The sequence below is a fragment of the Lepidochelys olivacea genome (assembly GCF_965140295.1).
Source record: "Lepidochelys olivacea isolate rLepOli2 genome assembly, chromosome: 13".
Lineage (NCBI taxonomy): Eukaryota > Metazoa > Chordata > Testudines > Cheloniidae > Lepidochelys > Lepidochelys olivacea.
Window position 1 is genome coordinate 11,683,081 of NC_140423.1, and position 25,871 is coordinate 11,708,951.

Here is a 25,871-nt window from a genome sequence, read left to right on the forward strand (position 1 = left end):
ATTTTATACTGTTTACTTGACTCAAAAGACAAAGCTAAGAGAGATATCGGCACATAAGTGTTCAGTGTTTATTATAGCCATCTGAATTACAACTCAAATCCTCACTATAAGAATGCAGTACTGCACTGTATTCCCTTGTGGTACTGTTTGCATGTCTTCCATGTAAGAATCAATTTGGAATAATGTAGAAAAAAAATTTGTGGTCTAATTGAGGGACAGGGTTATCAAAAATTTTGTAAAGGGAATCCACACAAAAATGTTTGGTTTTAAATCACATTTAGTAATTGTGTGATAATTACACAATTACTACTCCCCATTAGCCAGTTATGCTTTGGATAATACATTCCCCTAATCAAATCTGAACACGGAACTCTGATTGGAAATACTATTTCCCCTTTTGTATTTGTGAAAGTTTTGGTATCCCTCATGCATTTCCTTCACTCACCCTTCAGTGACCTTGATCTACTAATTGAAACATTCACCAACAGATAGGGTAAGATGACACTTGACTTTTATGACAGTGACCTGCTTGCTATTTATCCAGTGATGTGGATCATCACAGTAGGTTTAGAATCTCTAGGCTGAAGCTTTTAGAGGTCATAGGAGGATCAGAAACCAGCAGATCATCTTGCAATCTTGTATCCCTACCAGTGGTGACAAATATGAACCCAACATTCTCTCAGCAAAATAGAACTACAAACTAATGCAGTAGTCAAGTTTCTGCTTAGGCTTCCTTCAGAGAAAAAATAATGTGTTAACTAAAGAAGTACTTACTAATTTCTATAAAGAGTTCATTTATGTTAATTGCATTTTTAGCACTGGTCTCTACAAATATGGCATGGATGGAATCTGCATAGTCTTTAGCGTCTTTTTCCATGACTTCTCTAAAAAGGAAAGAAAACATTGTGAACAAAGTAGAAACATTAAATTATCCCAATTTTAGAAAATTGGCTCGCTACTTAACAGTAATTTCAAAAAGTGATTTAGTGTCAACTGTTTGGCATCCTATTCCTCATGGAGCGGTCAATTCCTATCCTCAGCTCTTCTTTTACGTAACCCCCAGGACCAGACAATAGTGTGGCCTGAACAACAGTATTTGGACAGCACCATCATATAAATTCAGCAGCCACCACCATTTTCCTCTCCGGAAAATATGGATGTGTTTTCTTCTTAAAAGTGCCAGAATGCAGCTCTGAAGTCAGCAGAGGGGGAAGGGAGGCCTTTATTCTCAGAAAAAACAGCTCAAATTATAGGAAAAAACATGTTACTTCTAACATCCATCTCATTCAGAATGAATCCAGACTTTGCTTACAAACCCTATTATCCTGCAACACAGCAATGTTCTGTACAAGCAGAGTTTAAAACGTTCAGATTGTACAGACAAAAGAGACAGGAAATGAAAAGGTTCCCACAGGCATCTAAGCCATACTATGCAGCACACCCTATATATTTTATGGTAGATATTTAACACTAACGTCAAGCTTCTCATTTACAATAAATGTGAGTAGAAAATACATACAAATTAATTTTGCTTTGAGAGGTCAGGAAACTAAAGTTAACTAGGAAAAAAAATTGGTTACCTACCTTTTCGTAACTGTTGTTCTTCGAGATGCGTTGCTCACGTCCATTCCATTCTAAGCGTGAGCGTGCCCACGTGTGCCGTCATCAGAGATTTTTGCCTTAGTGGTATCCGGAGGGTTGGCAGTGGTGCCCCCTTAGGTGCCGTGCTCATGTGTCGGTATATCAGGCGCCGCCAGCCCTACGTCCTCTCTGTTCCTTCGGACGGAGCGACCACTAGTGGTGAGACAAGAAGGTCCTGCTGGGGCGATCTGCAAACACGTTCCTAGTCCTGGGCAGATGTGTGACTACCAGATGAATAGCCTGCTGCCCACAAAAGTCCCAAAGGTGGAGCACTTCTTGGGAAAGGGTCAGTGACCTGACTCTGCCCTGCCTGTTGATGTAATACATTGAGACAGTATTGTCCGTGAGGACCTGCACCACCTTGCCCCTCAGGTGGGGTAAGAAAGCCTAGCAGGCTAGGCATGCTGCTTTGAGCTCCCTGACATTGATATGGAGGGCCAGATCATCTCGCAGCTGGCAGCCTTGCGTGCTGAGCTCGCCCAGGTGCGCTCCCCAGTCTAGGTCTGAAGCATCCAAGATCAGGGTCGGCAACAGGGCCAGGGCTGCGATGGGAACTCCCTGCAACACCAACCCTGGGTTCATCCACCAATCCTGGGACGATAGGATGTGATCGGGCACCCTGACTATTCGGTCTAGGATGTGCCTGTTGGGAATGTAAACTGACGCCAGCCTCATTTGCAAAAGCTGGAGATGGAGCTGGGCACGACTGACCACATATGTACAGGAAGCTATGTGGCCCAACAACCGCAGGCAGGTGTGAGCCATGGTGAGTGGGTTGTTCTTCACATGGGAGATCAGGTCTGGCATGGCCTGAAAACGTGCCTCCAGAAGGAAGGCTCTGGCTCGTGTGGAGTCAAGAACCACCCCAATTAACTATATTCATTGGACTGGCCTTAAGGTGGATTTTTTCTTGTTTACCAATAGGCCCAGGTTGCGGCAGGTGAAACACACCAGATGGAGGCTTCTCTGTACTCGTTCCCAAGACCTGCCCTTAATGAGCCAATCTTTGAGATAAGGGAAGACCTGGACCCCTCGATGTCTCAGGTAAGTGGCCACTGGTGCCATACATTTTGTGAAGACCCTTGGGGCTGATGAGAGGCCAAAGGGGAGCACCGTGAATTGGAAATGGCATCTGCCCACTCTGAAACGGAGGAAATGTCTGACATTAGAATATGGAAATAAGCGTTCTTCAAGTCGAGGGTGGGGTACCAATCTCCTGGATCCAGGGAGGGGATGATGGAGGCCAGGGAGACTATGCGAAAATTAAACTTCTTGAGAGACTTGTTGAGGTGTCGCAGGTCCAGAATGGTCTGAGGCCTCTTTTGCTTTCAGAATTAGGAAATAATGGGAGTAGAACCCCTTTCCTGTCACGTCCTGAGGGACCTCCTGCACCGCCTCCAGGCGCAGGAGGTTCTCGACCTCTTGAACGAGGAGTTGCTCCTGAGAAGTGTCCCTGAAGAGGAACAGGAAAGAGGGTGGGTGAGTGGGAGGGAGGGGTGGCTGAAAACTGCAAGGTGTAGCCTTGTGACACTATGTCCAGCACCCAGCGGTCTGAGATGACCTGCACCCAGGCAGAGTGGTAGGAACAAAGACAGTCAAGGAAAGAACGGGGTGGATCCTGGGAGTTGATTGGGTGGTGGTGGTGGGGGGGGGTGTCGCTCGAGTGCACCCTCAAAATGAGTGCTTCTGGCCCCTGGAATGCTTAGCCAAGCCGGGCTGGGCTGATTCCGTGAGCGGCAGGAGGAAGGGCGGCGGCGGCTGAAACTTATGTCCCTATCCCTTCCCCTTGCAGACCCTGGACGAGGCTGCCAAGGCCTTGGCGGTGAGGGCAGCCAGAACCACTCCTGTGCAGACTGCGGCTTATACATGCCCAGCAAGTGAAGGGTGGCCCAATTGTCCTTTAATCCATGCAGCCACGCATCTATCTGCTCTGAAAAAAAGACCGTCCCCATTGAATGGGAGGTCCTGGTTCGAGGTCTGCATCTCTTGAGAGAGGCTGGTGGTCTGAAGCCAGGAGCTGCGCTCCATAACCACTGCTGAAGCAGCCACCTAGCTCCCGAGTCAGACACGTCCTACGCCATTTGGAGGGAGCACTTAGCCGCTGTGGCACCCTCCTCCACCTGGGTACCGAATTATTGGGCTAAACCCTGCGTGTGGTACTCCTTGAACTTACGGAGGGAGTCCCATAAGTTAAAATTGTATCTGCCTAGGAGGACCTGATGTTTTGCCACTTGGAATTATAGGCTGGCAGATGAATACATTTTCCGCTCAAACAAGTCCAGTCTTTTCGCCTCTTTGTTTTTGAGAGTTGGGCTGGTGGGCCGCTGCTTGTCTTTTTCATTGGCTGCAGAGACAACCAGTGAACCCGGGGGAGGGTGGGTATAAAGATACTTAAATCCTTTGGCCGTGACAAAGTACTTCTTTTTAGTCCTTTTGCAGGTGGGAGGGATGGATGATGGGGTTTGCCAGAGGGCCTTGGCAATTTTGAGGACTTCATCATGCACTACTAGTGTGACACGGGCAAAGGTAGAGGCTGAGAGGACATTGAACAAGATGTCTGCCTGCTTGGCCATCTCCTCCGCCTCTAGGCCCAAGTTCTTGGCCACCCATCAAAGCAGGACCTGGTGTACTTTAAAATCATCTGGTGGGCTGGCCCTTAGGGTTCAGCGACCGCCTCGTCCAGGAACAAAGACAACAACTGTACCACAAGGGGAGGCCCAGGGGCATCATCTCCTTTGCTGGAGGCAGGTTTAGGGGTGGGTGCAGTCTGCTCTGCCTCGACCTCTTAGCGCACCTCATGCACTCAGCCTGGTGCTGCCAACTGATGCACCTACGCGGTGCAGATGAGCGGTGCAAAGGGGGCAACGTTATGACCAACACTGCCCATGCACTCCAATAAGGCCACTGGCCATGCTGCCAAGGTGGTGCCATTGATGTCGACATGGCCCCGGGTGCCCAATTGTGCCGGTGGGGTCTGGGTGAGGGGCTGAACTGCCCTTCTGTGCCGGAGGAATTCCCTCCACAGTGAGCCCGTCGCCACCTGAGTCTGCCTGCTGACTGTCACCGTCGGAGACCGATGCCTGGAGCAAGGGGATTGGTGCCAGTATCAAGTGGACTAGCACCAGTGGGACCGGAGACACGATGGGGAGTGATCCCACAGGGCAGGCAATCGAGATCTGTGCCAAGAGGACGACTGACAGGAGGGCCAACAGTGCTGGTAGTACAGAGACTGGTGCCTCCCTTTAGGCAGTCTGTGCTGAAACGACGGGGACGGCGATCGAGGGCTGGTGACTGAGGGCGAGCCCCAGAGGATCTGGGCTGCAACTCCAATGATCTGCGGTGCAGAGGTGGAGATGCTGTCTTGTCTTGGGGAATCAGCGGTGCTCTACTGCCCCCTGAGGGTTCTTAGTGGCTGGCTTGCCCTTGTGGGGAGCCTTTGCCGTTTTCTGTGGCACGTGCTGTGTTGGTGGTGTGGGCGGAGGCCTCTGCTCTCTCGGTGCTGGGGGAGCTTGGGAAGACATCGGTGCAGTCAGGGGTTTGGGTCCCATACCACTCCTGAGAGTTGGTGGTGGACCTTTTAATGGGCTAAGAGCCCCAACTGGGGAGGCATCTATACATGGTTCCGGAGTGTCCAGGCAGCCCGAACTGGGTCTCTTGCCCAATGACCCATGACTCTTCTTGCCTGGTGCCAGGGAGCCATACTTCCTTGCTTTCTTTTTGGGCACCGACAAAGGGGAGCAGTGCCGGGCGGAACGGGTGCTGGGGGTGCACTGAGGCCAAGGTACTCAGCGAGTCTTGGCGGGATGGCTTGGAAGCTGGAAGAAGGGCAGGAGGACAGCTTGCAAACGAATATCCCGCTCTGAGTCCTGGGCCAAAAGTTTTTACAAATACGGCACTTGTCCTTCACGTGTGATTCCGTCAAGTACTTGAGGCAGCTACTATTGGGGTCACTTACAGGCATAGGCCTGTTACAGTCCATGCAGGGCTTAAACCCAGGAGACCAGGGCATGGTTGCCTGGGGCAAAGTCCCCTCTGGGACTATAACTTCAACTATTAACTACACTTAACTACTTAACGCAAACTACTATAAGGCCCTAAGGCTAAACAATTTACAAGGCCCTAAGGCTTGAAGTCAGTGGAGACGAAACCGCTAGCCCTTGCTATGAAAGAAAGGCGCTCCGACTAATCACCATGGGCGGTAAGAAGGAACTGAGACCGATGTAGGGCCGGCAGTGACTGTTATACTGACGTATGAGCGCGGCACTCAAGGGGGTGCCACTGCCAACCCTAGGGATACCGCTAAGGCAAAAATCTCTGATGGCTGCGCACATGGGTGCGCGCACACCTAGAATGGAATCAACATAAGCAAGCACTTGAAGAAGAACTATTAATGCCACATTACTGTATTATTTTTGCATTCAGTTGTCTTTTTGTTCAGTGTGCACTCTGTCTTGTTTAGTTAGGCTCTAGTCATACATTCAGAAGCCCTCTTCAGGGAAACATGCACGCTCTCAATCTCCTGAAAGCAATGCAAACTCTTAGACTTAGTGAAATTGTCTACTGTCAATACCCAGTACAAATTTTCAAACACATCAATAACCTTATTGATATCTAACAATTTTTTTCTCCAAAATTGGTCAAGGATGTGCTTCTCACAAAGGACTCTATGTTCCAAGTTTCATATTCAACTGTTTCCAATTTTTCTGTGTTTTATAAAATATAGTGCACAATAGTCATGCTCCTGCCCCAGAAAAACAGACCCACCCACCCAAACAACAACAATACCTGAGGCTTTAAGAGAATACTTCCCCTTAGGGAAGATACCAAACAAAATTTCAGCCAAAAATGCAATGAAAGCAAGTGCAAATATAATGGAAACTTTTCTGCAACTTTAGTTACAGTGTGACTGGCAGTAAGTGCTAAAATTCCTTATGTTACAATGCTATTTTCACATTACTCCCGGGGGAATTCTGTGCTACTGCATGCATGCATAATTAATGAGTCATGCATATTTTTAAATTTTTTGCACAGGAAAAAAGCTTCTGCTGAAATGTTGCTGCAGTTCCAACTTTTGCCCACCAGAAGGCACTATGTTGCAGGAACAGCAGCAGCTCCTGGCCACCAAGGGAAGAAAAAGAGCCTGCCTTCTTCGCAGCACCTGTCAGGCCAGGTCAGGAGCTATGGGGAGACAGACAGTGTGGGAGGCTGGGCGGGGGGAAGCGAAAATCAGACAGGGGCTCATAAGGGTTAGTGGGGGAGGACAGACTTGGTCAGGGGCTGAATGGGAGTGGAGGCACAGGACCACAGGGGGGAGGGAGATGCAGGGCCACATTGTGATGGGGGAGGGGGCCAGAGCTACATAGGGACAGCAGAGTGGCTGGGTGGGAGGGCAGGGCCACATGGGGACAGGGCAGATGTGCCTGACTGAATGGGAGAGGCTAGGGGTCAGACAATGTCTGCATAGGGGGGAAGCTCCTTAACAATCCCTCTCCGCCCCCCAAAAATACCTGTTCCATACTTTTCCCATCCACACCCAACAACAACCCTCCAAGTTCACACCCAGGCTCCTTCCCAGCAATTTACTTCCCTCTCCCTCAGCTCCTCCATTACCCCTGATTCTCCCAAGCCTTTGCACTGCTTCTGAGAGGTGCAAGAAATACAGTTCTATATTGTAGTTTAAATGAATGATTATTTAGAGCTCTGTATTAAGATGCCTAGTAAGGAATCTATTTGTCAAAAACATTTCTTGAATTATTTTGTTGTCTGTGTTGTTACAGACATACTTGCTGACAGGTATTTTGAAATAAATGACTAAAAATAATGGAAACTGGTGTGATTATAGTGTGTTATTTTGACACATAAAACATGCAGAATCTTAAAATACTGTGTGCATAATTTTTAATTTATTGGCGCAGAATTCCCCCAGGAGTATCACATGTAGATTTAAAAAGTTTGTATCTTAAAGTTATAATTCTAGTCAATAAAATTGAAGGTTCTAGAGTAGCATGTACACTGCATATGGCAGCAAAATCCTAAGTCAGACTGCCAAAAGCCATACAAAACCATCAGCATTTTAAGTATTACACTCATTAAAGTTCAGGAGCCCTGTCACTCATCAGTTTCAATGGGGAGTAGCGTGTGCACACCTTATGGTGTTATCAGGCCCCAAACCATTAGGAGGGACAGAACTATGTTTGGTTCACCAACACCAAGGCCCACTACAAAGCATGCAGTATCTGTCTTACAAATATTTAGCTTTTAGTCATTTACTTCATATCATTTCATCCTTGGAGATTATAAACATGTTTCTTAAAGATTTATTGGTGTTCTTTAAGTAACTGAAATTTCAGTATTTTTAAAAATACAGGTGACTGACTTTTGCAGTCCTGTCTCCCTTGGGATCAATGTCAACCAACTTTGCAATGGCTCTTTAAAAACATATCCACCTGTTTTAGCTGAGACCCCAGTTGTGGAAGTAAAATATGAAACAAAGGAGAGATCTGTGAGCAGGTGCCTTTCCCAACCTGCTCTGAAAAGAGGTCCACATGCTACGTAGAATCCAAACTCATTCCCTTTTTGGGGCTTGGCTTCATTAACCAAGACATTAGTAATAAAGAAGTTATGTTCAAACCTTTTCTAAGACTTGGCTGCCTCTAGAATTCCTTCCTCAGGACTTCATCCCATGTTCTAGATCCACTTTCCCCAGAACAGCTCCCACCCTTTTTTATATTGGTGGGGGTAACAAGGTGCCTGAATCAGCAAGTCAGCAAAAACCCACTTAAACTTTCCCAGAAGGATCAACATTTGCTAATAAGATGAAGTGTTGCAGACATCGCAAGCCTTTCTAAAATGGGCTAGACATCTTGTACTAGTTTTTAAAAAAAAACTTGCATTTTTTAATTACTATATATCTTTCATGGCTTGGTAAATCCCTTAATCTTCCTAACAAATATTTAGTACCATCACTTTGTATCTGAACTTACACCTGCACTGGACTGACATCAATTTACCTTACATCATTAAGGTCACACTTATTTCCTGCAATAGCTACAACAATGTTTGGAGGTCCATGTTGTCGAAGTTCTTTCACCCAATTCTTTAATGTTGAGAAGGTTTCCTGGTATGGAGAAGGGAGATAGAATTAAGATTCAGAACTGGCCAAACAAAACATACATGAGTGTTGGTTTGCAATATAGTTCTATAATCTCCTCTTACCTCTTTTGTGATGTCATAAACTATAATAGCTGCTGCTGAGCCTCGGTAGTACATTGGTGCTAAAGCACGGAACTGTAGGGAGAAACATCACATAGAATGGATTTAATACTGTGCCAGAGATCATGTGGCTCATTGACCAGTTAATCCAATTTTCACTGCTCTAGTATAGGAAAAGAGTTTAGGTTAGTGGAAAATGTATCCTTCAATTTACAAAGAGACTGCCAGCAGGATATAAAAGCTTCACATGAAGCAATCTTAGCCAAAGGCTAGCCAGTGAATACTTTTGGGTGCTAGTAGTACAAGATTATTATAGTACAATGGACTATAAATAAAGCCATATGACAACAAACAAAATTTGAGTTTATCCAGATAAAGCTGGTAAAAAAGTGGTTTAACTCCCAAAAGAAGGCGGAGTAGAGCTATAATTTAAACCTGTAAACCACTCTGTTCCTCCAAGACCACTCACTGTTAAAGAACTCCATTTTCTGGTTACTATTCAGGCAGTCTGTACAAGTTTATTTAGATGTGGGAGAGAGGTTTCCATTCCAAGCCTCAGCTTCAGGGATAGCAGGAATCTAGTACAAGTAAGAAGAGGGCTGCTTCTAATGAAGATAGAGTATACTGCTGAATCTTATAGCAATGACTAATCTTTTGTGAGAGAGAGAGGATTAAAAGAAAGGATATAAGGGACTGGAGCAATACAGAATGTCAAAGGCATGAAGCAAAATTCTTGGACTTCATGTTATCTCAGTCTCTAGTTCATAGTCCTCAGAAAAGTCAGGTTGCAAAGGCGAAATTACAGAAGGAACCCTGACAGTTATGTGAGATATGGAATGGGTCACCCCCATTAAAAAAAAGATAGCTATACAGATAGACAATACACACAGGATATATGCCTAATTTTGAACACTGAGGGAGAGAAAGGGTGGGGTGAATTGAATACATTTCTTCCTTTTTGAGATACTCATGTCCACAAAAGGAAAAATAAAAAGAACCAGTGTACATTATTACCAACCAAAACATCCTGAAAATGGCTTAAAAGTGAGATAAAAAAAACAAATGTTATATTCTTTTTATTTATCTTTTGGTATTTAGGATTAATGTTTTCAAGCTTTTCCCCTTCAACCAAAAGAGTTAGTGAAAAAAAAAGTTAAGGAAGAATAAAAGCTGAGAGTGTCTCACAATCACCTGACCCCTGAAGCAAAGGCTTTAGGAAACACCAGATATCATAAGACTTGCAGGAAATCTCAGGACTTAGCAACACTGACAATTGCTACAAATCTGAATGAGCCTGCAGTACACAGATCAGGCTACTATCCTTGCACGAATGCTACTTGCTTTTTGACTGCATAAGAAACTACAATGGTTACTTTAACACATGCTTGGCACTATAAAATAACTACTGTTTTAGATGCAGTGTTCAGAAATTCTGCTAAGGTAAGAAAAAACAAACAACTCATCTAGCACGCTGAAGTGTCAGTGGAAGAAGAGAATAATTAACTGATAGATGCAGTGTATTGATGTATGGCTTTATATACACTATTTACTACTCAATAAGAAATCTATAAAAATAATGAAGACAATGTAGCTTTTCACAAAGACATATTTGGTTATAATAAAATACTAGTTTTCTTTTGGTTAATATAGTTCAGCTGAGAGCAGTTCTTTACATCCTAAAAATTCCTTTGTTATAAAACAAAATTCCAGCCCATTTAGATTTGGCTCACAAAATTCTTCTGAGAATAAGCCTTTACACAAAGTGCACAGAATGAAAATACCTGTCAAACATTTAGGAGGGAGGAAATGTGTGATCACCCAACTCATCCAAGAAGGGTGTAATATCCTCTCCTTCCCCCATAAGTACTTAGAATGTAAAGGGAAACATATTTGATAAACCACTACTATTTGACTACCTGGCTTTTTGTGGTCTATTTATATTAGGGAAAAAAATCCTGCTTTCCCTTGCTGATCTTGTATTACTCATTTCCTGCCTGCTAACATTTTGATTTCTTTTCTCACCTAGGAATAGTCAGCAGTTAAAAAAAACATTTTCCCTTTAACAAAACAGATGTTTCCAGAAACTACATTTTCTTTCAGCTGTCTGTTCAAAGAATTCAGCTTTCTTGCACTGCAGCCCAACTCTGATTTGAGCTTTAACACAGAATTACCAGTGAGCATCAGTATAACACAAGAATTTGGCAGCATGGACAATAGACAAGACTCAGATAGTGGTTGAAGGCAATTTCATACTAACCTTAGTCAATGAAAGAGAAATAGTTACTTCTGACACGTGAGCAGAAGTGCCCCAGATGAAGTGTTAAATTTAAGTGTGATGCAATCCAAAAATGAAAGCTTCCATCAGCATGAATATAAAAATGGAAACTATGTCACCAAGAGAAATGGAGTAAATAAATATGGACTGGGGGAGGGGAGATGCCAGCTAGTCAACACCACACTAAATTAATGTTTTCTGCATTTGGGTTCCAAGACATCAGAACTTATTGGAAATACAGTTCTAGAATGACCAATTGAAGTAAATAGTAGGTTGAGGGAAAGAAAGAAGAGGGAAAAAATATCTTGACAACAACTGATGTGTTTTCATTTTTAAATACGAGGCCATTATTTGTAATAATGGAAGCAGACACTTGAGATATTTTAGTGACTTACAATGCCAGTTAAGGCATACTTTACATGTAGTCAGTGATCCTCTAACTTACTGTTTAAATCTGATTAAAAAGTTTGAACTGGCTATCAATGGAAATACACCCAACCTGAATGAAACTGCTTTACAACAGAGACAGTGTTAGTCACAGAAAATCTGCATTTTCTAAAGTCCTTGATTTTTTCCCCTCCTTGTCAAATACAACAATTCAGGAACAAAGGAGAGGGAGATCTGTGGGAAATAAATTTACATCAGGTGAAATATTGCGTTCTAGCTTAAAAATCAAGCTGTTGCTAATCAAGGTGTTTATATTGACAAGGAGTGGTGCAACCTGCTGAAAAAGAACTGCTCACTGATAAGCCTTGGAAGTGCATTGTTAAAATACAGCAAATGCTAAAACTAAAATATCGGGAACAGCAGATGATACTGGTTGGGAACTCAATGGTTCATATGGACCACCGCATCTGTGTTTTAACACTGTGCTCAAACCCTGATGGCTGAGGTCATATGTGGTTTGATGCCAGTTCTTAGTAAACCTGAGAAAGCCAATAATTTATCCAAACTGCAAAGTGTGTAGCGACTGTTATAATTTCTGCTGAAGAAGGCGCAGAAACAGAATACTGTCATGGAAGTTTCAGGGCAGGAGATTCACTGATCGAACTGACTAGCAGCTTTGATCAGTCCTTTCTGTAGTTGGTCCATTCCTAGCCAATGTTCTTAACCTGTCATTTTAAGGCACACCAAGTTCCTTTGCTGTACAACGATTCTGCAGTAAGATTTTCTCCTCACAGTATTTTTTTTTTTGACAGTCCATAGCCAGCTGTGTGAAAGTGAATACAAATTAGATCTTATCTGGCAGCCGTACAAACATTTTTGTAAAGGAAAAAAAACCAAAAAAAACCCCAGTACCAGTATTGGAAAACAAAACAGAAAAAAAAAAATGTTGCAACTATGGTTGTGTATGAATAAATCCTGGTTCTGTGATGCATTACATTATCACTATCTCTTTAATCCTTACAAGACTTAGTCTTTTGATCCTGTAAGCATTGTCCAAATTAAGTTCAGGTAGTATGTAATTTTCCCATTAGAATATGTATCTTGCAAAAGGAGAAGATGCACAAGTGATTAACAGTGTCATTTATTATTATCAGACTGGTATTACAAATCACTGAAAACTTGATATAAAATCCAATACCACATTCAGTACTTGATATAAAGTCAAGTGTTGGATTCAAGAGCCCTACAAGACACATGAAGTTATGGAAAGAGAGTTTATCATGGTTTCTAATGGCTGCCCAATTTGATTGATGGGCAAGTGGAAAAAACAGAGCCCTGAGCTTGGTCAGTTTTTCTTTCCCGGGCCAACAGAGTTTGGGAGCATCATGTATGTTCACTAATGCACAAGAGAGTTTTGCTCTTACACCAGAAGCCGTTACGGATAAATTGGGTTATTAGTAACTGACCTGTGCTATGACATTGGAGTTTGTATTTGACTGAATTGCTATGAAGCATTAATATTTCCACGTTTAAAAATAAATAAATATATTAAATATAAATAAATAAATAAAAGACACATTGCCCTAACTGATCACTTGGAATGGTGGAAGTATTGTTTGTAAAGGAACTCGAAACATACTGTCTGTGTGGGCCAGGAGGTGAGGGAAGGGAGAATGAGGATACATGGATGCACGTGAGCTTGTAGATTCAGCGGTAGCTGTCAGCAGCACTCTTTAGACGGAACTAAGGTGACATTGGCTCCTTCTTATGAAGCATCAGAATCTTGTTCCTACATCACTGTAGTCTCAAGATGTATGTTCTCCCAAAAAATAACCCCTCACTCTCAAGGTGTGGAGGGAGAAGTCTACAGAATCTTCAGCTCTGAGTCAGAGGTGGGGGGAGGACATCTTCATCTCTTCCAATTAGACAAAGTGTTGGACAACTTGCACGGAAAAAAGAATAGGGCATCACTCCAGGGATAAGAAAAGAGGAAACATTTACTTCATACAAGCTGACAGCACCAATTGTCAGCCATTTACAGATATACTTCCTCATAGATTGCCCTACTTTGGATTCAGCATACTACATTCTTCCACTGCTTTCAAACAGGATTCAAATGAACAGAATGAAACTCTAATACGTAATGGAAATCCCTTGCCGAACAGCTTCAGGCAGGTTTATAAAACTTCATACATAATTGCAGCTTTTGTTGTTGCTGCCTGTAGTTCGTAAGCAAGGTAATTAGTATGCAGCACAAAGACACTTCCTCCAACTCCCTTTTTAATTTCAGTTTGTGTGCTTGTAAGTCTTGAATAAGTTTGTTGCATCCCCTCAAAAGGTGAGTATGCTGCAAAAGCAGCCATCAAGTTCTTCTTCTGGAAAGAATGCCAGGTTAAAATTTGTATTTCAAATGAAAAACTTCCTGACATGCACTTCTAACACAATCAGATTAGAAATGAAATATTTTTTTTAAAAAAAATCAAGTTAATAAGAACAGCCATATTGGGTCAGACCAAAGGTCCATTTAGCCCAGTATCCGGTCTTCAGACAGTGGCCAATGCCAGCTGCCCCAGAGGGAATGAACAGAACAGGTAATCATCAAGAGATCCATCCCCTGTCGCCCATTCCTAGGTTCTGGTAAACAGAGGCTAGGGACACCATCCCTGGCCATCCTGGCTAATGGCCATTGATGGACCTATCCTCCATGAATTTATCTAGTTCTTTTTTGAACCCTGTTATAGTCCTGGCCTTCACAATATCCTCTGGCAAGGAGTTCCACAGGTTGACTATATGTTGTGTGAAGAAATACTTCCTTTAGTTTGTTTTAAACCTGCTGCCTATTAATTTCATTTGGTGGCCCCAAGTTCTTGTGTTACGGGAAGAAGTAAATAACATTTCCTTATTTACTCTCTCCATGATTTTACAGATCTCTATCATATCCCTCCTAAGTCATCCCTTTTCTAAAATGAAAAGTCCCAGATTTATTAATCTCTCCACATATGGCAGCTGTTTCATACCCCTAATCATTTTTGTCACCCTTTTCTGAACCTTTTCCAATATATCTTTTTTGAGATGGGGCAACCACATCTGCATACAGTATTCAAGATGTGGACATACCATGGATTTATATAAAGGAAATATGATATTTTCTGTCTTACTATCTGTCCCTTCCTTAATGATTCCCAACATTATGTTCACTTTTTTGACTGCCACTGCATATTGAGTGGATGCTTTTAGAGAACTATTCACAATGACTTCAAGATCTTTTTCTTGATCTTTTTCGTGAATGGTAACAGCTAATTTAGACCCCCACCATTTTATACGTATAGTTGGGCTTACGTTTTTCCATATGCATTACTTTGCGTTTATCAATGTTGAATTTCATCTGCCATTTTCTTGCCCAGTCACCCAGTTTTGAGAGATCCTTTTGTAGCTCTTTGCAGTCTGCTGGGACTTAACTATCTTGAGTAGTTTTGTATCACCTGTAAATTTTGCTACCTCACTATTTACCCCTTTTTCCAGACCATTTATGAATATGTTAAATAGGACTGGGGCCAGTACAGTCCGGAGGACACCACTATTTACCTCTCTCCTTTCTGAAAACTGACCATTTATTCCTACCCTTTGTTTCCTATCTTTTAACCAGTTACCAATCCATGAGATAACCTTCCCACTTATCCCATATTTTCCACCAATATTGTTGTTTCAAATGCGGCGTATAAACATCTAGACCCCAATCCTGCAGACACTTAAATGTCTGCATAATTTTACTCCCAGGATTAGTTACAATATTGAAGGCAATGGAACTGCTCATATCAGTAAAGCTACACAAGTGCTTACATTTGCAGAATCAGGGCCTTAGCTTGTGCAATTAAACTGGGATGATCAGTGTTGCAGAGAAATGTTCAAAGCCAAATAGAAATGCTTCTGTGAAGTAAAACTATTGCCAAAAACCACTACCTTGCAAGTCTGTTTTTGTGACAGACACTGCCCATTTGGTAAATATAACCTGTTTTTTCCAATCTCTCAATAGTTATAGCTCTCCTTTTATCTAGTCTCCTCAGTTATACCTTTTCTAATTTGTCAATATCCTTCTAATAATACTGTCTGAAATTGTGCTTAATATTCCAGTGAAGTCTCAGTAGACCTTTCCATTACTATAAAGATGTTATATAAATAGGTAATCTTCACATTCTCTAACAATTTATTTCCCTAGGAGAGCCAAATAACGAAGGTGAAAGATGAAATTTTGATTAAATTATCATGGGTTTATCTCCAGTGTACTTTGAAAGAATCATGTGTGAAAACATACATTTACAGAATTTGATCACACAAAAAATCTTTACAAACTAAGGAGGAAAACAACATCTCTACTTACTCGTTCCTGTCCAGCTGTATCCCAGATTAGGAATTTATGCAACTCATTTTGATACTGCACAGTCTTTGTCATAAAAGATGCTCTGAAAGATTTAATGTAATGTTACCAAAATGCAAATACAAAGAAAAAACTATTTCTAGCATAATTAGTTCATATCTCCAAATTTTTATATATAAAAAGGTCAATATCTTCAATTGACTTTAATACCACAATTTTTCATAACACAGGTCATTTTTTCAAAAGTGAAGTGCTTTTTACTATCTATAAAACTGATTAAGATCATGATACATAATGTTTGAAATTAATTACTGTGCAAAGGACCCAGACAAGGATGCATGCACCAATTAAGTCACACTTACACCACTTAAACACTGGTGAACTCCACCTTAACAGAATACAGTACAAAGGATCAGAGAGGGGATAAGAAGCCTTGTAAATTTGCACTCTCCTTCCTCTTAACTTTTCTGTTGAAGGTGAGGGGATGTAGGTTTTGCACTGCCACAGAAGCAGCTGGGGAATTAGAGTGGCATTCTTCACACCTCCCCCACACAAAGGAACACCACAACAAATTCACGAAAATGCACATGAATATTAGAGGAACTACTGAAGGGATACCACATGGAACCTGTGCACTAGCCCTTTCTGGACTTATGTTGACATGAAATTTGGCTGCCAACCACATTCTGGGGAGTCCCACAGAGCAGAGACTGAAAGCAGATAAGTTAATGCTGACTTCCCACCAAAATTTAATTGGGTGTTTGGGAGGTGAATAAGGCAGTGTAGAGTGCTGCCCCCAAGCCCTCTCCCCATCAGTATTTCCTGAAACCTGAAGATCCCCAGCACTTTCAAAAGAAGGGCCATAATCCTTCCTCCTCCCCACAGCTCCCTAAATATATATAACTTTTCTGTGCAGGAGGATGGTAATGATGGGGCTTCAAGATATGTGAAAGAGATTACCTTTAAAAAAAAAAAATCTGCCAGAACCCAATGCCAGGATTCTTCATGTTTCCTGCAAGAATTGGATAACAACCCCAACACCTACCATGGTTGCTTCATCAGGGAAATAGTTCCCAGCTCTGCTTTAAGTGTTACTGATATCATCCACTCTTGCGAAAGAAACGTTACACTGAATTTAGGTCTGCAGAATAAGAGTACAAGGTGCTGTAACTTTTTATATTTTGGTGGCATGTGTATTTTGTTAATGCTTTGAGAGCTCAAACTGTTTCTTTACATTAGTTTTTGTCTTTCAAAATACTGCATATTTACCAGGTAATTAGCATAGGAGCTAGGGCCCCATAAAGATGTCTTGTGTACTTCAACAGGTCATACAGCAACTGAATTTGCCTGCTGAAGTATGCTATGGCATAAAGGCCTGTGTGAACTTACTAGCTTAAAAAAAAAGTTTGATAAGTGCCAGATAGGGTGTGAATTTTTCAAGTTTGAGATGAAAACCAAGGCCCTGATCCTGCAGTGAACTCTACACAGGAGTCAGGACCTGCATGGAGCCCCACCAAAATTAGGAGTCCACCAGCCCAAAGCCTATTACAGAAATGAAGCCAAAGGGTAAATGTCTTTAGCACAGGATGCAGTATTGGACACTAAAGTTCAGTGACTCAGGCTTTAGAGTCCTCCTGGGCTCTAAGTATTGTCAGGTCATAGAAGTTATGACAATAAGCCCTTCATAATTTCAGTTACACATTAATGGCAGCTACAGAGTATATCAACACAATTCAACAGTAAGGTAGCATGTAATAGTTAAGTTTAATGTATTTGTTTTTAAAAGGAAAGCAGAAAGCTCTTAAGTTCTCCTGGGAGGTTAAAACCTCCCATCACCTCAGATGGTTTAGCTAGAGTCTAGCACAAAGACTGCAAGATTTTAAGTTTCCTTTAAACAAGCTGAACAAAAGGTTACAATGACCTTAATACAAGTTAATACCAAAGGACAAGGGTAAGAGAGCCAAACTTCAGTGGATTTAAACGTAACTAATTATGTACTTGAGCAAAGGATAAGGGAAAGTAGCACGTTAAAAGAAAGTGTCTATTGTAAGCATTGTAAGCACTGCCACTTTCTTACATTATAACACTGCTGCGCAACGAGAATGAGGTAAAGTGTGCAGACCATGAACATGATGTCCATTAACAGATGATTGTTAGTGTGTATTTAAAGTGTATGGATACACATTTTAATTCATCATTTAAACTACAGTGTATAAATGACTGTTTTTCAATTCACAAAGGGGCCAAATTTAGGTTGCACAGTTAATCTTAATTTTTTATTTTCTAACTTTTAAGTTCTTAGATCTAGGAAATTACACATAAAAAACAAACTGAAAAACACAAATTCTATCATGTGACATCATACTGACACCCACATGGTTCATTGGCCAGGTTGGAACTGTTTGAGCTAATGGACAAACCTCTACTACTTGAGCTAAAAGACTAACTGAAAGCAGTAGTAGGTTGTCCTACTGTATGTGGACCACATGGTGGGAGGAGGGGGGGAAAAGGAGAGATACTTCACCATGGGTTTCACAAATATTTGTGGACAGCAGAGGAATGGTCAGACTCAGGAATTTGGGATTCCTTTCCAGGCTTTGGAGGGGAGTGTGATCTAGCAAACACAGACTCTTCTGCTCGTTTTGCTGTCATGGGTACAAATACTTCTGCCTGTTTTGCCTAAGCTTGACCCCTTCCATCCCATACCTTCCAACCTGTCTCAATCCTGTCTCTTTGTCCATAGGCTCTTCCCACCTGAGCTTGCTCTCTGAGTCTTAGCCCCTATCACTCCTAATCTCTCCCCTTCCTCACAGCCAGACAGTTCTGTCCCCTTACCCTAACTCCCTCTCCCAAGTCTCCTTGCCCAGGCAGTTCAAGTTATACCCCCCTGGCTCCTTGTCCAATCTGTCTCTTCCTTCTCTCCGACTGGCTACACATCCTAATCTACCTCCACTCCTAATTCTCCCCCTGCATCATAGCTCCTTGTCAGATCTATCACCCTCTTTTCCTTCCCATGATGGACTCCTAGTCCCAGTCTCCTTGTCCGGCCAGACTCATTCTTCCCACTCCTGCCAGTTTCTCACCCAACTGTTTTTTCCCCACACCACCTCCCCATAGTGCTCCCAGTCCCAGCATCCCCCACAACCCACTCTCCCAGACACATCTGACTAGGGCAAATCTTTATGCAATTTCTTCAGAAGAGACAGGTAGTGTATCCATCCCAATTTTCTTTAGAGACACTCAAATAGTTTAGCCCCAACATTTAATATAAATTGCTTGTGATTTAGAAAGGCCTTCTGGATTGTAAATATTCATGGCATACCATCACATCAATTCTAGTCCAAAGTTTAAGTTTTATAACGGATTTTACAGAATCTATGATCAGTTGTAATGTTACCAACAATTTTTAAAGATTCCAACGAATACAGTTGTATTTTGATTTAAGTCATCAGATGGAGCATTTGCAACCCAGCCACGACAGGTCTGCAGCTCTGTTCTAGTGTGTGTGAATCAGAGAGCAAGTAGTCCATTTTCATTTACCACTCTAAATTTACTTCAGATACTCTTCACTTTTGAGTACTAAATTATTTCATCTTTAATGAATCTAAGGTGTTTCCCATTCTCTTTTAACAAAATTAAATTTGTCTTTAAGAAAAAGTCACTCTTCTTAGCTTTGGACATTAGGGTTGCTACTGTTATTGCAGCAGGATATACTGCTGATATCAAGGCACCCAGGGAAGAGCCTGTTTATAACTGTAGTTATATTGATGATGATGTTCAGAGTCAAATTTATGATTGTTCATTTAAAAAATGCTCACATTACCAATGTCACTAGACATATAATTGTTGGAAAGCAGTTTACCAAAACTTCCAAAGGCTCACTGCATAAAAGTTAAGGGTATATGACTTCAGCACCCCTTAGGCAAGACGCCATTAAATAAATCAGTTTTGTACTAAACTCTGAATTTTAAACTCTAGCCAAAGTGGAAGTGAATTCTGGAGTTGCAGTACCTCCACTGAAGACATCCCATTCCCATCCCCAGAGCTTCAGATATAGGGACTGTTAGCATGAGTGTCTCATCTGACAGTGGTGGCTGGAATGAGACACATGGAGAGAGAAAGTCTTTTGGGTAGCTAGAAGCCAAAACAAATTAGGCTTTACCAATCAACCAGCACCCTGAAGAGTATATGAAGATAGTACAGTCAATGGAACACTGGTGTAATGCATTTTCTACAGAAACTCCTATTCAGCAGCTGTGCTGCTCTATTCTGAATCAGCTGAATATTCTGAGTTGTCTTTGTGGACAGTTCCACATAGAGCATGTTCTATAGTCCAAAATGGAGGTCACCAAGCTTTGCATTTGAGAGAAATGAAGATTTTCGTTGTGGCAAGTGTTATTAAAAAAAGGCAGCTTTTTATGGCTCAGAGTGCTATCTGGGACTCCAACAGCAATCCAAAAATACCCCTGAATTGTAACTACCTTAATTATCCTCAATATTGGAGTAGGCAGCAACTCCTAGCTGCTTGCCTCAAACAACTTGCATCACATCCAGCTAAGCTGGGTTAAGCTTCAACCAGCTTGCTCTCTCATTCAAGAATCTATAATAGTCAGGCAGTGGAAAAGCAGAGATGGTGCACAAACTAGAGAGATCTGCTGATCAACAGAAGCAGACTGTTTCCTCAGCATCCTGGAACTTTAAGCAGTGTTCTGTTCTACTTGGAGTTCCCTAAGGGCTGATGACTTCATGCCCAGGTATATTACATTGCTGTAGTCTAGATGGGACATGGCAATGCCCTGAATGCCCTTTAGTGCCTTGGGTATAATATTACAGGATGGAAGAGAGTCTCCTAGTCAAATGGAGATGGTAGAAAGCAAAGCGTAACTCGCAGCTACTGCTATGTAAGCGCTTAGGGATAGAAAGGCCACCAGGACTACTCCTAAACTATGGACTGAATTGACAAATTGTAAGCGTGTACCCTCAGCCAAAGGAGACAGCATCTGCGCTGTAAACTCTGCCCTCCAGCACAACCTCTCTTGCTCAGGTTCATCTTTGCCCCATCTGTTCTTCATCCATGAACGGATCTTACACAAGCACTGGATTATCTTGGTGGTACTAGCATGGCTGAATGCGATACAAGATAGGCAGAGCTGTAGCACTTGAGTTCATATCATCCTGCCAGTTTACTTAGTGACTGCATGTAGCTGTTTGGCCACACTTGTGCATGGATCCAGTGGCAGGATCAGGGTCTTTGTTGTTGCAATGATTGCACAAGATAGCTATCCAACCATCAGTCCAAAAAAGAAGAAGCAAGGACAGATTTGTAAAAGTGTTCAGGTGCCTAGAGATTCAGATAGGCACTTCAATGGGATCTGCAAAAGCAACTGGGTGCTGAGGTGCCTATCTGCATCTTTAGGCACCTGAACACCTTTAAATATCGCGCCTGTAATAAATATATCTGCAGATAATGATTCTCAAGCTTTTTTATCCCAACACAGCTTTACCATAACCTCCTGCCCCCACATCTAGCTGGGACTTCCCTGCTCCCACTCCATTTAGTAATATGAAAAGGGCAGAGCACTCACAAACCCTACATGAAGAACCTCTGCTGTAGATTAATTAACAGATAAAAACTTGTAGCCCTTAAGTTTTGACATAAAATGATCTAGGTGTCTGTTCTTACATATAGTTTTTGTTAATAAAAGAACAGGATTTCTAAACAGCATGATTGTATTTAATCCAATTTTGTACACCATAATTAAAACATAGAAAAGGAAAACTAGATATTTCAAAGGAATGAAGGAAACACTTGATCTTTATTAGGAAGTGTTATTGTATTTACCCCATTTTGTTAGTTAAGGGAATATGCATTTTATATTAATCTAATTAAAGAAACAGATCTGGGAAGGAGAAAAAGATGCAGTTGACAAAAATATTTATCATTGTTAATTTGAAACATCCTAGAAAAATCTGAGACTTTGTTTTTACATTACTTTTTAAAAACCTCGAGCAACCAGATAGTTACTATACTCAGTTATTTTTGAAGTTCAAGAATGGTGCCTCAACATAAAGTGGACAAAGATTTATGTTCTTCTGTTGATGAATGAGAAACAGATATTGAGGTTTGCATCAGCAGTAGAACACACTTGTTTGTTCATAATCCAGAAAGCCTAACAGGATATTTTAGTTAAGATTATTAATACAAAAACAGGACAAGATTTTAAACCTGCCCTACAGCATAAACATTGAATCTGCATGAAGCCAGAATATTAACACTATTAATATTAACTAATATTAAAATAATATTTTAGTCTTTAAGGGTATTTAGAAATCTCAGGCATTACAATGACACTGTAAGGCAGTTAAAGTGTAGATTTTTAAAACTAACTTATTTCCATTTGCATTAGTTGTGACTGGGTATTCAAAATCATGTATCTGTGTATACAAATGGAGGGTTATGTACGTAACTGCTGATTTGCATGCAGCTTTTACTACATGCAATTTTGCTGGTCAAGCCCCAAATGACTGGCCTAAGGCCTCACAGCAAATCAGTGTCAGTGCAAAGATTGAATTCAGGAGTTCCTGACTCCCACTTCAGCATTCAGAGCATGCGTTTTTCTTGCATTGAAATGAAATTTGGATAGATTTAACCACTTTACCCAACTTCTGCTACTTCATGCAGAGTGTGTTTCATATGTGACTCTTTGGGATTAAATTATATATTCCTCTATCTTATTTACAATTCAAATACATTTTATTTAGTGTCTTACCCTATTGTTGGGTTGATGTTAGGGTCAAAGCTGTCTTCTACAAATCGCCACACAATACTTGATTTGCCTACACCAGTATCCTGAAAAATAACATAGCAGTTACACCAATGAGAATTTAGCTACCATAAACACTTAGGCACATTTAAGGCTAGTCTACACTGGCAACTACATTGGCTTGTGTAGTCACGGCAGAGCGACTTCCACAGAGGGCGGGGCGCAGCTCCCAGCGCTGGTGCACTGTCTAACACTGGTGCTTTACAGCACTGAAACTTGCTGCGCTCAGGGGGATGTTTTTTCACATCCCCAAGAGAGAAAGTTGCAGCATTGTAAAGTGCCAGTGTAGACAAGCCCTTAAACCACAATTCCGCAATAAGCTCCTTATGGAAAGACTGATCCCAGTTCCTACAGAGAGCATCACTGAAGTCAGTGCGGGTCCAGCCAAGTGGAACAACTCTTAGGATCAGGGTCTTAGTAATCAAAATATTTCAGTGCAGCAAAATTGAAAAACTGAAGAGCGAAAAAATAACATTTATGTTGAAAACAGGAGATAGCTCTATTAAAGATACATTATCCCAAAACAGATATAAAAGATATTTGATAACTTTGTATAAGACTTAAACAAAAAGCTATTATGTTCCTCTCTTGAAATAGATTGTTCTGTATGCTCCCCTCCCACCACGCCTCCCCCCTCAAAAAGTCTGCATAAGTGCTTGTTTTGAATTAGGGATATTTGTACAGGAGATCGAGAAAGCTGCTGCTTTATACCTCAACTGTTAAAAGTGTACATCTGTAGCTGAATAAGGTAATTAACACATACAAGTAGATCAAGGGTGTCACACTATTACAAGCATTGCAAACACATTTCAGCCTCTGAGTCATTGAGTCCCGCCCTATTAATGAAAGATCTTAAACATCTTCTGAGACATACCTGAAACTAATACATTTTTTAATCTCATAGCTGCGTGGAGCAAGAGAGGAGGAATTCTAAGGTGACAAACCACAGTTTAAAATAGCACCAAACACATTAGAAATTTAACACTAGGTTGTATGTGTTTTGAATAGTAACTATGACAACTCAAGCTTAATAAAACAAACAAACAAAAGGCATGCTTCAAGTTGCATCTACTTGCAGCACTAAGTTAAGATGTCTGATTGCTCACATGCCTTTAAACACAACATAGCTGAACCACTTCACAATCTTCAGATGAGAGAATCAGGTAATCTATACCCCAAATTTAAAGATTTGAAAAAGATAGTTTACCAAACCTAATATTAAGAAATGTTTGAATAAAACAAGCTTGCTTTCATTTAAGCTTGCTTTCTGCAGTATTTGCAGCCCAGATTAAATTTTTTTTATTAGAGCTAATGTTAAAAAATTATATAATACACAGGTTAAGAAAAGAGTATCGGTACATCTGGGGATAGAGTTTAGATTATCGACAAATATTGAGTTTATTTTTAAAGTTATAAGATACATATAGTGCATAATCAGCAATATACTACAGTACTAATCTGTACAAAATTTAAGTTTGTGCTAATCGTCTCGAAGGTTCTCCTTTTTTGGGAGAGGAGAGAGGAATTCAAAAATACACTATTCTTGTCACTTACATATTTTAGTGTTTAACAGAAAGTTATAAAGAAGAGAAAGGGAGATGAAAGTAATTTCCTGGCTGAGGCATTTAGAAGGGGAAATTTTCTTAGTTACTCTCTTACTCCCCCTTTTCCCACTCCACAAAATTTTCACAGGTAGAGTTTGACGTAAACAAAGGATAACATATTTAGGAAGGTTTCAGAGTAACAGCCGTGTTAGTCTGTATTCGCAAAAAGAAAAGGAGTACTTGTGGCACCTTAGAGACTAACCAATTTATTTGAGCATAAGCTCACGAAAGCTTATGCTCAAATAAATTGGTTAGTCTCTAAGGTTCCACAAGTACTCCTTTTCATATTTAGGAAGCAACCGTGCCAACCACCTTCCCCCAAATACCGGATATACAAAATTAGGGAATATACACCAATTTTCCAGGGAGAGGGAACAAGACAATCTAGAACCAGGAAATACATAGTCCAACCTGTCAAATTTCGTTGTTTTTGTTTTGTTTTGTTTTTAAGCAGACAAAACTCCCAATAGAGTGAGTCCAGGAAAAAGCTCCAATTGACTTCAGTTGGATTTGGTTTGGAGGACCTTTGATTGGGAGCACTCATTTTGGAGCTAAGAATTTTTAAAAACGTCTGTCTTTTGAGATGAAGATTTTGCCATATATATTTCTAAACAAGATTTAAAGTCTCACCCACGTTTGTTCTGAAGTCTCCTTCATCCGTTATCTAGTATTTGGAGAGTGCTTTTGAAGCCTGAAAATGGCATTAAGTGTCTGATATCAAACTACATAAATACAAGGGCTAAATATTATTCAAATGATCAAAGCCTTGGACAGCATAAGGGGGATGGGAGCCGAGCAGTTTCAACACAGGACCATTTTTTTAATAGGGGAGCCTTGAAAATAAAAGTGTGTGTTACTTTGTGTGTCAAACACAGACAACAGAAATTCTTCCTAGAGAGAAAGGCTTTACTAGCTGTTGTGGAGCACACAAACAGATGATGCAGAAATCAACACGGGCACTGGAAAGAGACAAAAATATCCTCTCACCACAGGAAAAACACCGTCACAAACCACCCTCGCTTTAAAGCAGTTTTAAGGGCTTTCGTGATCATACAGGACAGAAATCCCCCCTCACCTTTCAAATGAATCCCTCTATGAGGGAAACTCCCCCCTCCTCCATCCCCTCCCCCATTCACCAAGACCGCACCGGGGGAGGGGCTATACAGCAGCCCCCCCCTTCCCTATCACCGCAGATACACCCAGCAGGTGACTTACCCCAAGCAAGCAAACTTTCAGCTCCCTCAGAGCCATGGCCAGGGAGGCTGCTGCCTTAAAGAGAACCAGAGGCGCAGCCCAGCATCACCATAGCCCCCACCCTGAACACAGGCAGGAGGGTCTCCCGAGGAGACAGAGGGCTCCCTGCCACTTCCCCCCCCAGTCACCGCTTACAGGTAACCCCCGCTTCTCAGGCGCCACACACCAGACGCCATCTTGGGCAGCCCATACGAGTCACCTGACTACCCCCCCTCCTTCCTGGGGCATACTTTTTTAAAGACTGTAATTTTTCTGTCTCCTGGGGCTGCCTGGGCGCTTGGGGGGCTACCTGCCTCCAG

General features: G+C 41.7%; 2 protein-coding genes and 1 long non-coding RNA gene across 3 annotated transcripts in view; 2 read left to right on the forward strand and 1 right to left on the reverse strand.

Annotated features, from left to right (window-relative positions):
* LOC311529576 overlaps positions 1-3,911 on the forward strand; it is a 22,363-nt gene extending 18,452 nt beyond the window's left edge. The window contains exons 3-4 of the long non-coding RNA XR_014713842.1: positions 2,566-2,685; positions 3,434-3,911. This is a non-coding gene — a long non-coding RNA (uncharacterized lncRNA). The remainder of the gene's footprint in view (positions 1-2,565; positions 2,686-3,433) is intronic.
* Positions 1-25,673, reverse strand: part of RAB22A (RAB22A, member RAS oncogene family) — a 27,647-nt gene extending 1,974 nt beyond the window's left edge. Inside the window, exons 1-6 of the mRNA XM_084645603.1 lie at positions 25,534-25,673; positions 22,661-22,740; positions 15,894-15,975; positions 8,857-8,928; positions 8,652-8,758; positions 775-884 (exon numbers count right to left, since the gene is read on the reverse strand). Coding sequence (XP_084501729.1) covers positions 775-884; positions 8,652-8,758; positions 8,857-8,928; positions 15,894-15,975; positions 22,661-22,740; positions 25,534-25,569 — 487 coding nt within the window. The 5' untranslated portion in view covers positions 25,570-25,673. The remainder of the gene's footprint in view (positions 1-774; positions 885-8,651; positions 8,759-8,856; positions 8,929-15,893; positions 15,976-22,660; positions 22,741-25,533) is intronic.
* The window catches only part of LOC311529573 (serine/threonine-protein phosphatase 4 regulatory subunit 1-like), a gene marked incomplete at its 5' end in the record, with an annotated part of 40,510 nt that continues 40,206 nt past the window's right edge, over positions 25,568-25,871 (forward strand). Inside the window, one exon of the mRNA XM_084645599.1 lies at positions 25,568-25,709. Within this exon, the coding sequence (XP_084501725.1) occupies positions 25,568-25,709 (142 nt within the window). The remainder of the gene's footprint in view (positions 25,710-25,871) is intronic.